The sequence below is a fragment of the Cydia amplana genome, chromosome 8 (genome assembly GCF_948474715.1).
Source record: "Cydia amplana chromosome 8, ilCydAmpl1.1, whole genome shotgun sequence".
Lineage (NCBI taxonomy): Eukaryota > Metazoa > Arthropoda > Insecta > Lepidoptera > Tortricidae > Cydia > Cydia amplana.
Genome location: NC_086076.1, coordinates 2,619,961 through 2,637,755, shown reverse-complemented (window position 1 = coordinate 2,637,755; position 17,795 = coordinate 2,619,961). Strand labels below are relative to the sequence as shown.

The 17,795-nt window shown below is 35.7% G+C and overlaps 1 protein-coding gene and 1 long non-coding RNA gene across 3 annotated transcripts in view; one reads left to right on the top strand and one right to left on the bottom strand.

The window, feature by feature from the left end:
• The window catches only part of LOC134649995 (uncharacterized), a 212,145-nt gene that overhangs the window by 91,152 nt on the left and 103,198 nt on the right, over positions 1 to 17,795 (top strand). The gene's annotated exons all lie outside the window — the stretch shown is intronic.
• Positions 10,516 to 17,795, bottom strand: part of LOC134649957 (glutamate receptor-interacting protein 2) — a 447,504-nt gene continuing 440,224 nt past the window's right edge. The window contains exons 9-18 of one of the 2 annotated variants that reach the window (XM_063504759.1): positions 17,124 to 17,280; positions 16,511 to 16,737; positions 14,347 to 14,492; positions 13,742 to 14,096; positions 13,507 to 13,662; positions 13,291 to 13,419; positions 12,680 to 13,207; positions 12,068 to 12,267; positions 11,177 to 11,284; positions 10,516 to 10,733 (exon numbers count right to left, since the gene is read on the bottom strand). In XM_063504759.1, the coding sequence (XP_063360829.1) occupies positions 10,662 to 10,733; positions 11,177 to 11,284; positions 12,068 to 12,267; positions 12,680 to 13,207; positions 13,291 to 13,419; positions 13,507 to 13,662; positions 13,742 to 14,096; positions 14,347 to 14,492; positions 16,511 to 16,737; positions 17,124 to 17,280 (2,078 nt within the window). In that variant the 3' untranslated portion in view covers positions 10,516 to 10,661. The remainder of the gene's footprint in view (positions 10,734 to 11,176; positions 11,285 to 12,067; positions 12,268 to 12,679; positions 13,208 to 13,290; positions 13,420 to 13,506; positions 13,663 to 13,741; positions 14,097 to 14,346; positions 14,493 to 16,510; positions 16,738 to 17,123; positions 17,281 to 17,795) is intronic. The other variant, XM_063504760.1, reaches the window with a different exon arrangement.

The following is a 17,795-nucleotide window of genomic DNA, read 5'->3' as shown; positions in this document are numbered from 1 at the left end:
GTTCGCTCCACGCGCGCGCGGCCGCGCGATTGGTCGCAACTACGTTAGACTACACGATTGGCTCGAATTCGTGAGTGACACCGCTGAACTAGTGCCATTTTTAGTGCATGTAAGGCCAGTCCTGAGATATAATAACTCAATGGTATAATCTGTTAACCCGTGCAAAGCCGGGTCGCTAGTACTGAATAAAATAGCACAGCAAGTAATATCCAAAATTTACAGCAACATGAACTAACAACAATGGCCAGTGGCTTCGTTAATACCTATAAAATTGGCCAGTGCCTGATAAGCCTCCGATTAGGCCCTGTCCGGGATCGAACGCGTGACTGCGCCACTAGCCACCCGTGAATTTTGGGCGGTGAAAATTGGAAAATAGGTGCTTCGGCAATAAACGGGATGTGTATAAGTGTTGGTGGTCGCATTTAGTGACTAACTTTGTACGCCTCCACATTAGTTTACTGTATAATAGCCATCGGTATTAAACTTTAAACGATATTAATGAGCAAAAAAACAAAGGAATTAATCACGAGGCGTGACTATCAAAATGTCGCTCTAACCGGAAGTCCTGTGTGTTATTTGAATGATTTTAATGTATACAGTGTGTAAGTCCAATACGGGCAATAAATTAAACCAGATATAAGAATTTACCCGTCTAATCATTAATTAAGAAGTTTTTTAAAGTTACACTTAATATGACTCCGTAATGAATTTTTTTCACATGTACCAAGCAGCAATGTACTGCAAACATTAAGAATCAGAAGATGACATGACATTACGAGATACGAGCTTTTTATTGTAACTGCTAACTAACAAACGTAGACAGTTACTTTAAAAAGCTCGTATCCCGTAACGTGTGGTGTATTACATTGCGGGCCGAATTATTTTGTATGGTTAAAATTTTCATTGCATTTCTAAGTAAAATGTATCTTAATATACTTTTTAGGTCCTATACTAACCACCGTTTAAATATTCGCCCGTATTGGATTTACACACTGTATGTCATAATATACATTCTGATTCCGAAAGCACCAAGCAAGACTACTAACAGCATATTAGAACTTTAAGATAGGTCAAATATTAGATATACGTTTCTTCAAACAAAAACGTCACTTTTGACACTTGTTTGACACTGACATTATTTTTTATTTATTTTAGTTACTTATTACACAAAAGTTATAACTTTTTTGTTACCTAAGGACAAAGCTCCACAAAACTACATTTGTTTGACTGTGGAATTGCACTATTCTATACTTAATTAAATTTATATTATTAGTAATGACTTACATTGGGAATAATACTTAAGTAGGTATGTCATGAATACTCTATCCGATCCATAGGTATCGTTTTCATATCTAACATTTGACGTATCTTAAAGTTCGAATATGGCTGTTACTCTACCCATAAAAATCTAAAAATGATAATCTTACCGTTCCATAAACACCCTTATCAATAATACAGCTTGATCCTCATTAAAAAGTAATAATATTCTCCTCACGTCTTGCAAGCACTTTTCAAACACTTGCGGGCTACCAACAACAATAAGTAAAACTAACCACTCTTATTCAGCTGTAATAAGTGTCATTTTCGTTTGGCTAAGGTATCTGAGCTTGCCAGGTAGTGTGTGTTAGGGGTTGCACAAAATTTCCATTTTCCAAGCGATTTCACAGAAATTAATGCTCCGAATCCGTCGTCGGCTGGCAATATATTGCGGATTTGCATCACTGGGGCACTTTTTCCCGGTCGAATGGGTTGCGAGGTCTTACGCAAGGTTCCGTCACAGGGCGGACACGCCATACATCAAAAATGATTTGCGTTTATATGTGTGCGCGGCACGTCTGTACACGCGTCATTGTGTATCTGACGGACTTCTGGCATGCTCTCAGTAGAGCGACTTACGCACACATTCATGTCGCGGCCAGTCGCGGGGCGAGGTAATCCGAGTCGGGGCGGGGCGGTGCGCGTCCGTTCTGTATGATAATACTATTACTTATTCTGTGGTTCCGTATTGGCACAGAATAAGTAATAGTATTTATTGGGTCGCATAATAATTGATTGTCCTAATGTAATGTTAAGCATAAAACTCATTTCGCATAATTGTTATTGTGCTGAAACTATTAACATTTCTGAAAAATTATAAAAGAAACCTAACCTAACCTACACAATCTATGCAAAATATTTTCAAAAACTTTCTGTTTCAGCTGGAGAAAAAATATGCGAAAAGAGTTTTATGCGTAACATTATATTAGGACAATCAATTAGTATGCGATGAGATACGACCCCCTTACGCAGCGTACTATGTAGGATTGTAGGCGAACAACACGCAAACGCGAAGCGAAGCGATGCGGCGCCGGGTGAATCAATCCTTTGATAGGTACCTATAGAAATGACCTACGTGGGCGATCTCGTAGCGAACGCGAACGCCGATAATAAATGCGAAAGTATTTTCTATCTGTTACCTTTTCACGCTTAAACCGCTGAACCGATTTAAATGAAATTTGGTATGGATATTTAGATGAAATTTAGTATTTGATTTGGTATGGAGGCGCGGTGAAAGCCCTAGGGTAGTTTTTATAAATCATCATCATCATCACCGAAGTCGCAGGCAGGAGCTAGTTTATTCTGATAGCTATCCTAATTCATATGTCCCGTCCCGGGCCTCAAATTATCTCCATACCAAATTTCATTTAAAACTGGTTCAGTGGTTAAAATGCGAAGGTAATAGGTTTAACTTTGTAAGAATATAAACCTATTACCTCAGTCATTCGGTCATTACATAATTAGTCAGTATTCTGTAGGTAAATACTCTTACTAGGTTTATTTTATTAAAAGCGTGTACTTAGGTACAGCAATTTTATTCGTAATCTAGATATTTACTTAGCTTGAAGTGTATATAGGTACTAAGCCGGCTGGAATACAAGTCATCTCTAGGGATTATGGGGTAAAGAAAATATTGGCCTATTTTCTTTATTATTCAGAAAATGTAATTCATTACTTAGGTAGAAATAGGCTGAACCTTTCTATTTCAATTTTATTATAATATTTGTGTTATTCGTTCCCATCTCTCAGCCGTACCTACTTACTTCGATTTTAATAGTTATCATTTAAGTATTATTACTTAGAGAAAATATTGTGTGCGGTACGCGTAACGGTACATAATTTGTGACTATTTTAATGGAAACTATTGAAATATGATAAATAACACATACCCATATATCTTAAATTAGGATATAAAACAATCATGATTGAAACTACGAGCTATTATTGAAACTAAATACTTAAATAATTATAAATAAAGAATAAACAAGTCGATTTTGCCTCCCAATTGAAGTTTAATGAGTAAAAAACAAAGTTATATTCACGCATATTTGTTTATTTGGTATTTAGGTCTGAATTCTAGAGTGTCTAGTTAAATTAATACATTAATTGACAGTTATAAGTAACGCTTACAACGAGGGGTACAAAAATAAAATATAAAAATGACTATCTATGACAGTGGTTCCCAAACTGGGTCTAGACGGTCTTAACCCGTGGATTTTCCGAAAAGGAGGTAAAAAAGGTTGGGAACCCCTGGTCCCACTTAACTCAGACGACCTACTTACCGTAGTGAGTGTAGCTCAGAACCCCTAGTGTAAATTTTATTCGTGACGAGCGTTTGCGTTTGCGTTATGTCTATTTTTGCATGGGATTTTGAACAGCGCGCCAATAGCGGGACGTTTTGGAAACTCAAAATCCCATACAAAATGACACTTAACGCAAACGCGTACGTCATGTCACGCTATCGAATGAAATTTACACTAGGGGTACAGTAGTTAAAAACACATAAAGAAGTACATCATTTAGTTTCAAACTGAGCTGCCTTCTGCTAGTAAATAGCATCGTAAATACCTTAGTAACCGCCTGAGTTAAGCAGTACGGCTATCTACAGAACATGCGCGCAATTTATTTCTATTTTTTCGGAGATTGTTTGAGGTAGGCAGCAATGGCGGCTAAATGCAATAGTGCCATTATTCAAAATTATTTATATCCGTTTTGTTTGAAAGTAACAGGGCAATTCGAATGTGCACCTGACATCAAAACGATATTTGAATGATATTGGAATCTAGATATCATCAGTTAGCTGTCATTCACGCGTTCATTCTGCTCGGACTTGTCCGTAAGGTCAATGTGGCTAATTCTGTCATAGGGATTATTCTGTCCACGAGCGAATATTACTTTGATTTTAAATCGTAGGAAAAAAATACCATTTCCTTTTGATTGCTGAAACTGAAACTAAAAGCAATCACTGCTTTGTCAATAAAACTATCAATTTTATTCCTTGTTCGATAAAAATACTAGTGGACGGAATAGTCCCTTATGACGGAATTAGCCATATTGACCATACAAGAATTTGTGGGATATTTCACATCAGATTCTCTTGCACATCTTGATAATCTTGCACGTCTTTACTTCGGTGTCTGTCAGTCTGTCAGTTTTTTTAAATAACTTCCTGAGTAAAATAAAGAACTGTGTAAATTGTATTGTACTATTACATTAACAAGGTCAATGCTTTGGCGAGTAAATTATTTCGCAAATATATTGCAAAATATAAATCAATGTATACAAAATTCACATACACTTCGTTTAACAATATCGTTTTCACCTCAGCAGCTCGAACAAGGGTACTTTGCTACTTAAAAACAGTGAGCAAAATCGCATTTTGCTCACTGTGTGGGTCAAAATGAGCAAAATGCCGTTTTGCTCACTCAGTGAGCAAAATCCGATTTTGCTCACTGTTTTTAAGTAGCAAAGTACCCTTGTTCGAGCTGCTGAGGTGAAAATTTAATTGTTGGTATATCTTAAGAAAACATGAGTGAATAGAGGTAAGTGATGAAGAAGGAATACATTTTTCGGGTTCTCTAATATGTTCTCACTGCTGAGGTGAAAAATGTTGTGTACTACACGAGATCAAAGTTATTTACATCTCGTGCGCTTTTGAGTCCCTTACTACGCTCAAGATTCTAAATTAGATTATCTTTCGCTTGCACGGGACTCAAAATAAGCACTCGAAGAAATATCAAACTTTGATCTCTTGTTGTACAAATAACTATTTCCAATTTACAAGACACAATAATGTTAATAACATATTAGCAAATCAACGTTGCACACTCAAGAGAAATAATTAAAATGTCACCGTCTTAAGGGCCCCACTGATTATATACCAGTCCGCCGGACGGTATCGGCCTGTCAGTTGTTCGGAACTCTCAAAATTTTGTTCTAACTGACAGGCCGATTCCGTCTGGCGGACTGTTAATCAGTGGGCCCCTTTAGATTTTGTTTTGACAATGTTAAGACAAGTGGAATAGCCGCTGAATATTTATTTATTAAATATACAGAATAAGTCAACGAAGTTTCTGAAGCTGACGTTCGGATGTCAACTGCAGCTGCATTACTGTTGCGCCGTCGTTGCCGCCGCTGTATCTGTCAATTTCCATAGTAAAATGAACAGTAGTGCAGCTGCGGTTGGAAATGGACTGTCACCTTTATTTGCGGCCGCATTACTGCCACGATTATGACGTTCATTCCGTCACGCATTTTACCAAGGAAATAGGCAGATACAGCGGCGGTCATACTAATAATAACAACGATGCAGTTAAAATCCGAACGTCACCTTTAAGGGGCCCACTGATTATCAGGCCGCCGGACGATATCTGCCTGTCAGTTGTTTGGAAGTTCTGTCCACTTTTGCTTTTAACTGACAGGCCGATATCGTCCGGCGGATTAATAATCAGTGGGCCCCTTTATACAGAGAACGATGCCCTACTGCGCATAACAACCGTTATATTATTTGCCGTGTATGAAAATCCAAAGCCAAACTGATTTTTCAATCGTTGTTATGCGTGATAGGGTAGAATGTAGTACATCAGAACTGTATATTTACAAAATATAAAGTTTGACATTTTGGTTTAGGTATTGATAGACAGGTAAATAATCGTATAAACCTAGCATTTTAACTTTCAATCATAGGTCAACTCAACTTCAAAATAGAGCATTTAAGATAACTTTCGATTACAACACAAGCGCTCATTATAAAATTCATTTAAAAACATATTTTATATGTTTACAAAATGGAGATTCTAGTGAAGAACATGAACTATTGCAGTATAAAAAAAATTGCAGGATGTGTTTATCAACACATCTTATGAGTATCGCGTATATTTGGTGACATCGCGTTTTTAGGGTTCCGTAGCCAAATGGCAAAAAACGGAACCCTTATAGATTCGTCATGTCTGTCTGTCTGTCCGTCTGTCTGTCCGTCTGTCTGTCCGTCCGTATGTCACAGCCACTTTTCTCCGAAACTATAAGAACTATACTGTTGAAACTTGGTAAGAAGATGTATTCTGTGAACCGCATTAAGATTTTCACACAAAAATAGAAAAAAAACAATAAATTTTTGGGGTTCCCCATACTTCGAACTGAAACTCAAAATTTTTTTTTTCATCAAACCCATACGTGTGGGGTATCTATGGATAGGTCTTCAAAAATGATATTGAGGTTTCTAATATCATTTTTTTCTAAACTGAATAGTTTGCGCGAGAGACACTTCCAAAGTGGTAAAATGTGTGTCCCCCCCCCCTGTAACTTCTAAAATAAGAGAATGATAAAACTAAAAAAAATATATGATGTACATTACCATGTAAACTTCCACCGAAAATTGGTTTGAACGAGATCTAGTAAGTAGTTTTTTTTTATACGTCATAAATCGCCTAAATACGGAACCCTTCATGGGCGAGTCCGACTCGCACTTGGCCGCTTTTTTAGTAAACACTTCATACTACGATGTTTACGTGACTGATGAAAACATCAACAGACATAAGTAATTGTAAAACAAGACGTCATAGTATGTCGTAGTAGTATGAATAACTGAATGCAAATCAGAACACATTGTTACCCTATTTTAATTGTTAATTATCTACATTCAAACCATTTCATTGCGGACACACCAAATATATTATGTACTTTGAACTATCGCACTGATTGACGTCATACTTGTTGTTGAAGATGAGAATTTTCTGTTTTTCGACAATAAAATTTTATTTCTATATGAACATTTTTGAAATTTAGTAAAGATCTTGGGAATCTTTCCAGGACTATCCCTCACAAACTTTACTATTCTATGTTAACACTATGAAAATGTATCCTTGATCGACAGAAAAATTCGGGGTCCCGTTGTTTCCCATAAAGTTTTAAGTCATAATGTATTGCGTGTCATATTATCATTAGTCATAAAACTGAAACCGTTAACATTTCAGGATTTTCGTTAGGTTATCCTATAGATAGGTTAGGTTAGGTTAGGTTTGTTTTATGGCAATCCTGAAAAATGACGCGTTTCTGAACCAAATCAATTATGACTAGCGAAAATGCGGGCAAACAATACATTATGGCTTAAAACTATTTGGGAAACAATAGAGACCCCAGAAATTTTCATGTCCACCCACAAGTATGACGTCACTCCACAGTGTGTCGGTACAAACATCAAAGGTGGCAAGAACAAAAGGGCTGCAATCCCATCAAATGTTTTTCCTTTTCATAACACTCGGAAAATTATGTAAATTGAATTTATAGGGTTCTCCCTGGGAACTAACTTAAACCTTTGGAATAGCTCAATTTTCTGAAAGGAAAGTCTTTTATTTTCATAACTATAATAAGTTTTGCAGATTGTATTGGTACACCTGTATTTTTTTCAGTGTCTTGATCTTTGTTAGAAATAAGATAAGATGGATAAATACCTATCTGAATGCTGGTTGTGGCTATTTAAAAAATGTGATAAATTACAGCAATGGGTACAGAGTGGCTACCGCGAAAACCGAAATTCGCAAATTGCGGGGATCCTTCTCTTTTACTCTAGCGAAGGCGTAATTAGAGTGACAGAGAAAAATGCCCGCAATTTGCGAACTTCGACTTTCGCGGTTATAGCCCTGAACTTACTTGAGTAAGTTATATAGAAAATTGTAATAATCGTAGATACAGTTATCCTATAGTTAGTGTTTGGTAGAATAAGAACTATAAGAACCATGTTTTTTGTAATAAGTAGGTAAATTGAACTATTTCAACGATTTAAAGTCCCTTGCTGATTCCAATTAATTCTTCCACAGTGTATATAGCTATATCGTTTATTTAGTCCATCCATTTGTATAATTAATAGATGTAGCCATTTTTCAAGTATGATTGAAACGTCACGATCAGGTATATCCGCGTCGCATGGTCCCTACGGCAGTATTTTGAGGCTTAATTAAAAAAAAGTAATTGAAGAAATATGTTTTGTATCGTATTTTTTAATACTGACTCAAATATTACACTTCTAAATAAATTAATATGTAACTTACAAAAATGCATACACAGGTATTTTACGTGGCAGCTACTCTATATAAAAATGAACTGTCATGGAGACCATCATTCGACGCGAGAGGTGTACAAACACAAATCTTATTACAAAAGGCATAAGGTCCATCGATGGACATCAGCTAACAGTGATGGTACGTCAACATAACATGACAGCCATGTCGCTTGTCACTTTGACAATTCACGAATACCATTATTTTATTCTTTGTTCTCGCCGCTTTGGTTTCAGTGTCAATATTTAAACTGTAAATGTATTATCTATTTAGCTATAACTATAACAGTAGCTACTATCAGTCTGATGTCAACAACATTAAATCTACCTAATTATAGTAAATCTATTTTATTTACATCCTCTATATTAACATTTAGAAGTTTTTGGAGTTATAAATACATATCTGTGTGAGGATTTTATGACGCTAACAACAGCTAAGAAATTTAAAAAGGCTCAATATGACAAACAACTAAAAGAGGCTAAAAAAATAATTTAAAGGGTGTTCGACCCTCCCCACTTTCCTCTATTTGGGAACTCAGATTTTTGTGATTTAGATTTTTTAAATAAATTTGCTATTGTTAGTGTTAGCATTTCAGGTGAATTTAAAACGTAAAGATACAAACTTTTTAAAATTCACTTCTCGCCAGAGAACCCCACATTATAAAGGGTAGTCTTTTAGACGAAACGCCCACGGATACAGAAAAAGTCTATAACTGTATGAGGTTGTGCCCTAAAAGAGTGTCTATTTTTAAAATGTTTTATCTCGAAATTACATTGAGAATAGATTTATATGTATTTATATAAATCAATTTAATAAAGTATAACATACCCCATAAGTATAACAAATATGTAAGAGTTTTCTTTATTTTAACAACGTTGAAAACTTTTCAGATTTAATTTGCGATAAGATCTCCACAGTCTACTTTAAAACAATGTTGTTTAAAATAACTTGAAATAAAATATGGCTCTGCATATCAGCAAGTAATTTTTGGAAACGTTCCAACTGAAATAAAATACGCAGATAATTCTTGGTGACTTTCATTTGGAAACATTGCCGGTATTTCGATTTGATAAATCTCGCCCATATGTTGTTTTTGTAAATTGTTTGTGCCGTGAACGTATAAATTTGAGGCTTTAAAATTATAGTTTGAACGAAAACAGTTTGTAGATTTTGTTGAATAACTGGAAAAAAATATTTAAAATGTAAAAAAATATGTATGTAAATTTAGTAACTGAATTATGATCTGTATATTTACTAATGAATAAAAAAACATTATATTTATTTATAAATTGTCAGATTTTTCAAATATATTTTTCATAAAATTGGCTATAAAATAATATATTTTTCAAACAAAAACTTGCTCGTTTAACTTTATTTTGTTTACTAACTTAAAGGATGATATTTTATATTTAATACCATCTCAAGTCTTCTCCGTATCGTATGAACAAATTGTTAGTAATAAGACCTACTGACCTGACTAAGATAACTGACCCCCTGCATATCAATTTGTTTTTAGGGGGGTCAACATCTCTGTAGCTGACTGTACATGTTAACCAAATCAATTTATTAAATCTATCTGCTCAATAATCTCATATCAATTCTGTAAAAATGTTCTGTATCGATGTTCTACATAATTTATAAAAAAAAATATTTGAGACCTAAATCGTATGAGCTCCATTTTGGTAATATCTTGCAGCTGCTTTCCAAGAACTGACGTTTAAATCAACTAATTATTTAAACAAAATGTAACGGGCGCTTTAAGACACCTAAAAGTAGATAATGAGTATTATTTCAGATTATCAAAATGCTGTTCTTGTTACCCAAAAGAAAACACAAAATATTCAGAAACCGATAAGTTTCACAAGATCTGTGTTAAGTAGCGAGTTTTTTTTGCGTGATCCTCGTACAAAAAATGATGTAGGCACATACGGGATTAAAAAACAATTTTACACAACATACCAACACACATTCCTATCTATTAATATTTCACTAAATCGACAAACTGGCGATTGTATCACCATCTATCTACAATCTTTAAAATTATGTTTAATTATAACTACATTAATTTTATAATCAGTTAAACCCTGATGTTTTTCTATTCGTTAGTTTTCTACCTTCAAACAGTTCTGCTTGCTATTTATTATTTTCTTGTATACCAATATTAATAAGTATGCTCTAGTTTTTTTAATATACACTACTTATATTATAACCAAACACTGTATTACGATTGTCTTTAAAATTAACTTTGTCAAGGCCTTCGGTGGAAATTCACTACAGCCGAGTTATGCACTAAATGGTCTTAGTCACTATATTACTGTCACTTGGACTTGGACTTCCATCCAACCTTTGGAGTTTTAGATCCTGAAACAATAAAATAAATTATTTAAAAAAAGTTAGACGTAATACTGATAAAAGTTATTTTAGATACTAGTGCGGAAAGTAAAAGTGGCGTTATTTCAAGCAGAGTTGAACACGAGTTGAGATTTGCCTTTCCGCATGTATATCATAACAGTTTTAGAGAGAAAATAAGAAACTTGTGAAAACAAAAACAAAATATTTTACACAATCATTCAAGATTTTCAAATTATCATTGATCAGTTAACTAACTTCTAAAGTAATAACCAAACTTCCTTAAGACAAGCCTGTACTCAACCGATGTTTGGCATCTTCAATAAATTTTTTAGGCGGCAGCAAGTGGTGACTCAACTACAAAAATAGGTCCCAATGACTGGTATTCAGGGCCAAACTTTGGGAAGCTTGCTGTTATCACTTACACTAATCAATAGACAATAAATCAAACTTACTCGCGAGGAAGCAAGTCGTTGTACAACTATCTCAAGCCGGTCGCCTGCCGCCGCGATGAGTGGCACTGTTAGACAACAGTCGTAGTCCACTGTCCTGGTTCCATTTACCTGGGAACAACACAATTTGTAAACGTCAAAAGGATAATATTTTATTTCAGAAAGACAACACTAGGAAATAAAAAAGCAGTTAATCAAAAAGAATGAAAAACTTAGGCACGGAACAAGCAAAAAAAGGAACAAAAGAAGAAAGATGAATATCAAATATCGAAAATGGGATCGAACTAGCGCCATACCCCAAGGATTCATAAAACTTTGCAGGCATGATTTAGTTAAATTATGTTTTATCCCTTTCTTACAAATACATTAAGTCAACAGGATAGATAAAGTCAAACGATTCATAGCCATGCTATCAACGCCATTAGTATTTGCGGTTGCCACAATACCTGGGCCATCAGTCTGGTCACTGATTCAATCGCCCCAACCTAATGCAATCTTCACCGGCTCATCGTCCCGGCCATTAATAAAGCTTTATGCTGTCCTTGCTTCCGTCTTACCCAGAGAGTCCTGCGGCGGTAGCACGATCGCACTTTTATCGCCACGCCTGTCACGTTCTAACAAGTATGTAAGTGCGAGAGTGACGGGCATAGTGACAGGCGATAAAAATGGAACCATGCTGCGCCCGCTCGTATATTTTGTTAAGAAATGCTTGCTTTCTAATTACATTGGCCTTAATAATAAATTAGACGCTAGATAGAATATTTGACATCGAACCGCATAATTAATTCTTAATTAACTTTGAAACTGGCTCTTTACAAATTCCTTGAAAGCGACGATCAAATCTGCTTTTACAATTTCAACACGTCTCAAGAACGTTTGTTGAACTTTACTGACCTGCAAAATCCTATCAAAAGGTCTCAGCAGTCCGACAATGTCAGCCGGACCCCCCTTCCTTATCCGATTGATGTAGACGCCCCTCTCGTACAAACCATCGGACACGGAGAACCCGTAGTCGTCGTAAATGGCGTCTTTATACAGAATGACGTGGTGGATGGAGCCTTTGGCGGGAGAAAGGGTATCGCTGCTGTACAGACCTGTTTAGAACAAACAAATAAAATTGAATCCAACCTATTCCCACTTCCTATATTACTTTTACCCTATCCTTTATTTTTAATCCTATTTTTTTATATACATGCAGCCATCCAAAATTTAATTAAACCTAATTTTGGTTATTTTATGGTAAAAGAGGGATGCATGCAGGATTTACATGCGCAGCGACGATTTATTATACATTAATGCGTCCCCAATGATTGCTGAATATTTGTTCTAACACTCCTAACGTGTATTATCCATTATCTGTTTCGTTTTATTCATGTAAAAATGTTTATTTGCTCGGAGATATTATTAACCATTATTGACTTGTATGTCCTTATAATTATATTATATTCTTCATGAAGGTGTTAAAGTAAGCTTTGAAATCAAATATATGTAAACAATCAAACTTACTTGGTACATCATTCTCATATACAGGACTCGTAGAAAATTGAAAACTCGTACCAGGTACATTTGGTTTCAAAGGAGATTTTTGTGGTGTCGTTACTGTATAAATTCCATTATTTAAGTAATCATTATCCCAGTTAGGCCTTCTGCTTTTAGGTGAAACAATTCCATATGGGGCCATTTGTATGTAATCACATTTGCAAGAAGCCTTTTCCATATTATGCAACTGACAATCCTTCATATTCGTAGTAAGTATTTCTATTTGCTGTACATCATCCTCTCTAGTTATATTTTGTTTGTTTTTCAACGTATTTTCTGGGATTATGCAAGTGTTTTCATAATGAAAGGTCTTCAGAGAATTGTTTAATGAATAATTAGGCAGAGGCAGATCATTTACTCCGAATGGTGCAACGGAGTTATAATTTGATGCCATCAACTTATCTTCATCGGTGGGTGAATATGGTTGCTTGTCGGTAAGTCTATTTTTGTCAGGTACAGCGTATTCTATGACTTCAGAGTTACCTACAATATAAACTGTATTACAATGTTTAGAAAATCCACTATTACTATTATTAATCATATCATATTTTAATTTTATTTACAAATAATTCTCTTACCACAACTTGCGCTAGATCTGACAGGCGTGTTTTGATCCCAGGATTCAACAGCGCTGTCATTGGATAGACCAGGGCTGGAGGTTGAGTGACTGGAATCCCTTGCACTGGATTCTGCACTCTCAACCGAACCTGAATAAAACAAATTTAATTTTTATCTACATTTACTACATTTGAAATTGAATTGCCCAAAACCTTTTTGTTGAAGAATTAACTTACCGGTCATTTTTCTACACAGCTGTAATTGCACTCTCTGGCCACTCTGTTGTAACAATTTAATGGCTTCTGAAAGCGGCTTATTTAAAACACTCTCTCCATTTATTGTTAAAAGTTCGTCACCTATTGCTAATTTTCCACATTTTTCTGCCACACCACCTTGAAACAGATACAATCATTTTAATACAATTCAAATTATTTTGCTATTTATTTTTGACGGTGTAATTATTTTTCTTACCTTCAACAAGTCCACTAAGTAATATTGGCTGAGTTACATCTTCGCTCCCAGCAATAGTTAAACCAAGAGGTCCATTTTCCTGCTTAATCAACTCAATAGTAAACACTGCTGTATTATCATTACTGCCGTGACTTCTTTCACTTTCTTTCGCACTGTTATTAGGACTGTCAGTGTGGTGTCCTGAATCATCACCATTGTGTACTACTGCTTTAATTTCTATGTTACTAAAGCTCTGTAAAGCTAATTTTGCATTGTGTTTATTAATATTAGACCAATCTTCTGTTAGGTCACGTTTTCTTATTTTGAGGGTAATTATATCGTCTGGAGAATTTTGGAGAATGTTGAATGCAGTGTCCTGAAATATGGTTAAAATGTTACTTATACTAAAAAGAAACAAGTCTTATAATGAGCATTTTGTTTGAATATACAAAAAAAAAATGCAAATTAATAGTTAACCATCCACGACGTAGGCTTTGCCAATCTCAATTACTAATTACAAACCTAGTCACAAATCGCAGCTGCATGAAAGTTATCACTCTGAATTGTCAAGAAAATTTGTTTAACTAGATTATTTTTCTAGTACGTCTAGCAGTAAGACTACTTACTAAAGACAGGTTGTGTAGTGGCTGTCCATTGATCGCTAACAGTTGGTCTCCGGGTGCGAGGGCGCCACTGCGGTGCGCCACTGAGCCCGGTTTTATGTCTGATATAACCATTGGCTCCTCGTTGCTTAACAGCTTTTGTTTGCACCCTGAAAATGTCATTCATATTTATTCATAAACGTCTGTAACTGCCATTACTAGAAAGAGAAAAGTTTACAAAGACCTAAAATTATTTCTATAACTGCACCGCTCGCCGTCGGCAGGGTGTTCATCCTCACACCCTAGAACCTAAATGGTCGCGTACTGTGCGGTTTAAGAGGAATTTCCTCCCGCGGACGCTCCGGCTGTGGAATGAGCTCCCTTCCGAGGTTTTCCCGAGGGTCTACAGTATGGGGTTCTTCAAAAAAGGAGTTTACAGGTTTTTAAAAAGTCGGAAACTCGCATGTAACACCTCTGGAATTGCAGGCGTCCATAGGCTAGATTTCTCAACTTCAATTGTTATTGTTATAATACGACCTTAAGAGCCCATCAACGTGCACACTAGCACCACTGCTAAATAATCGTGATTTATTTAAATTTAACGACAGGTATTTAAAAAAGGGGGCCGCTACGTACTGTGTTTTGTATTTAAGTACCTTTTGAATACATTAAACTAGTTTTTATGTTGCTGGATTCGTACTTAGCGGCCCCCTTTTTTAAATGCCTGTCGTTATATTGAAACAATCTCGATTATTTAGCAGTGGCGCTAGTGTGCACGTCGATGGGCTCTTAATATGACTCGCAATGCATCAATATCAAAGCCATAACTAAATTTGAAAATCTGTATAACGTTCACCGTCTAAACAACTTTATTTCTATACAAATTTGTCTTTCATTTGTCTTTTTAAGGTTCCGTAGCCAAATGGCAAAAAACGGAACCCTTATGGATTCGTCATGTCTGTCTGTCCGTCTGTCCGTCCGTATGTCACAGCCACTTTTTTCCGAAACTATAAGAACTATACTGTTGAAACTTGGTAAGTAGATGTATTCTGTGAACCGCATTAAGATTTTCACACAAAAATAGAAAAAAAAGACAATAAATTTGGGGGGTTCCTCATACTTAGAACTGAAACTAAAAAAAATTTTTTTTTATCAAACCCATACGTGTGGGGTATCTATGGATAGGTCTTCAAAAATGATATTGAGGTTTCTAATGTCATTTTTTTCTAAACTGAATAGTTTGCGCGAGAGACACTTCCAAAGTGGTAAAATGTGTGCCCCCCGCCCTGTAACGTAACTTCTAAAATAAGAGAATGATAAAACTAAACAAAATATATGATGTACATTACCATGCAAACTTCCACCGAAAATTGGTTTGAACGAGATCTAGTAAGTAGTTTTTTTTTTAATACGTCATAAATCCCCTAAATACGGAACCCTTCATGGGCGAGTCCGACTCGCACTTGGCCGCTTTTTCTTCTCTAACAATTATGTGTTAGGTACCGTTTAAATATGTAACGTTCAACCGCTAAATAAGAAGATTTACAAACCAAAATCAGATTCAACGTCCGATTTAATTTGGTAAATACTTTCTTCTTTCAGCAATGAAAGAAAATGTACATGTCACTGTTATTGACAGGAAACAAGACTGATGATATTTAGCGCTAATACTGAGTGATTTCTTGCGGGGAAGTGTTTTTGTGACATTTGGGGAGAATATCAGATTATAAAAATATACATTAGAGAGAAATTCAAACGTACCTATCATTTAGTATTCTTCACTTTGCGTACCTACACATTTATTTTTGATTTAAACGTTCAGAATGATGTACTCTATTAAGTATATAAACAACAATATTTATAAGAAAGTAATGTCAGATAATTATTAAATAAATAGTCTGACAAGAAATTTTAGATTTTTGGTTGTTCATTGTTGACTGCCTTACCCTACCTATAGCGGCATTTTAGTTATTATAATAATCTAACTAACACCAATCTAGGTCATGCACTAAGTGTAATAAATATCAAACTGCAATCCCAAAAAAAATTACCAAGGTATTTTTATTGTTGTCTGACCATACACTTTTTATAGGCGAATGCAAAAATTAGCTTTTTCATACATTTCGCCGAATGACATTTCGTTTTTTTTGTACTTATATTTTTTAATTAGTATTAAACTAAAACTTACCAGTAATAGTAACACCAAGCCCCGCCGTCGTCTTCGCCAACTTCACATTGAACACCCCACTAGATGCCTCAATCGTGTTTGGCATACTAAATTCCACGTTCAAAGTTAGGTACTTCGGGTTGTGGGAATCGTTCCGTCGTTGGAGGATCTCGTTTGCAATGTCTAGGGTTAGGTTCTCGTGGCCATTGATTGACATTACTCGATCTCGCATTTGGAGGCAGCCGGATCTAAAATGGAATAGAACTATTTATTTCAAAATTCTGGATCGAACGAAAGGTTTTGGAATCGATCTTAAAGGGATTATGAAAAAAAAAATAACAGAGCCATTTTTATTTTATTTTCATTTAATTTAAGATTTGTTTCAGTTTTTAAAAAATCTGCAAAGAAATGTATGACCGGCGACTGCGCGGCTACAAACAATATGAGGAGTGCGCAGTTCACATGGACTGTCTCCTTCTCCTTCTATTGCAGCATGAAATATGAGACATATACCACAGACCTGTAAGCGGGTGACAGTACGGCTACATGTGATATGAAGAGCGCGCAGTTCTCCTCACAGACAATGGACTGTTTCCTTTTCTTTCTAATGCAGCATGAAATATAAGACATATACCTGTAAGCGGGCGACTGCGCGGCTACATGCGATATGAGGAGTGCGCAGTTCTCCTCATGGACGGCTAAACCGCTACTGTGTCCTGGTGGAACCTCTAGCTGGATGTTCAGGGAGTCTGTTCGGCAGACGCCCATGCTCATGTAGTTCTGTTGGCTATCTGTTGAAAAAAAAAAACTATTACTAAGACTCCAGTGTCCGTCTGTATGTCTGTCTGTCACCAGGCTGTAACTCATGAACTGTGATAGCTAGACAGTAAACTATAACAACAAATACTAAAAAGTACAGAACCCTCGGTGGGCGAGACCGACTCGCACTTGGCCGGTTTTTTTCTATGCTGAGTAAAAAAGTAATAACTGTTAGCTAAACAAAGTAATCACAAAGGGCTCATATTGCAAACTTTATTAGTACCAGCCGACGTCAAAGATATGTATACACTTTTGCACCTTACTCCTTTGTAATAAGGCGAAAAGTGTAAACATGTCTTTGACGTCGACTTTACCAGCGGACGTGATTTGTGGGATCTTCTTCAACACCGTATTTATGTGGTAATAAAATTAATTAATAACTATTGTTGTTCGAGGGAGAGCGGGGAAAATGTATGGTTTCATTTTTCACAATAAATGGTTTGGTTTGGTATTTTATTTTTATTGCTGCAGTTGTTACAAACCCCGA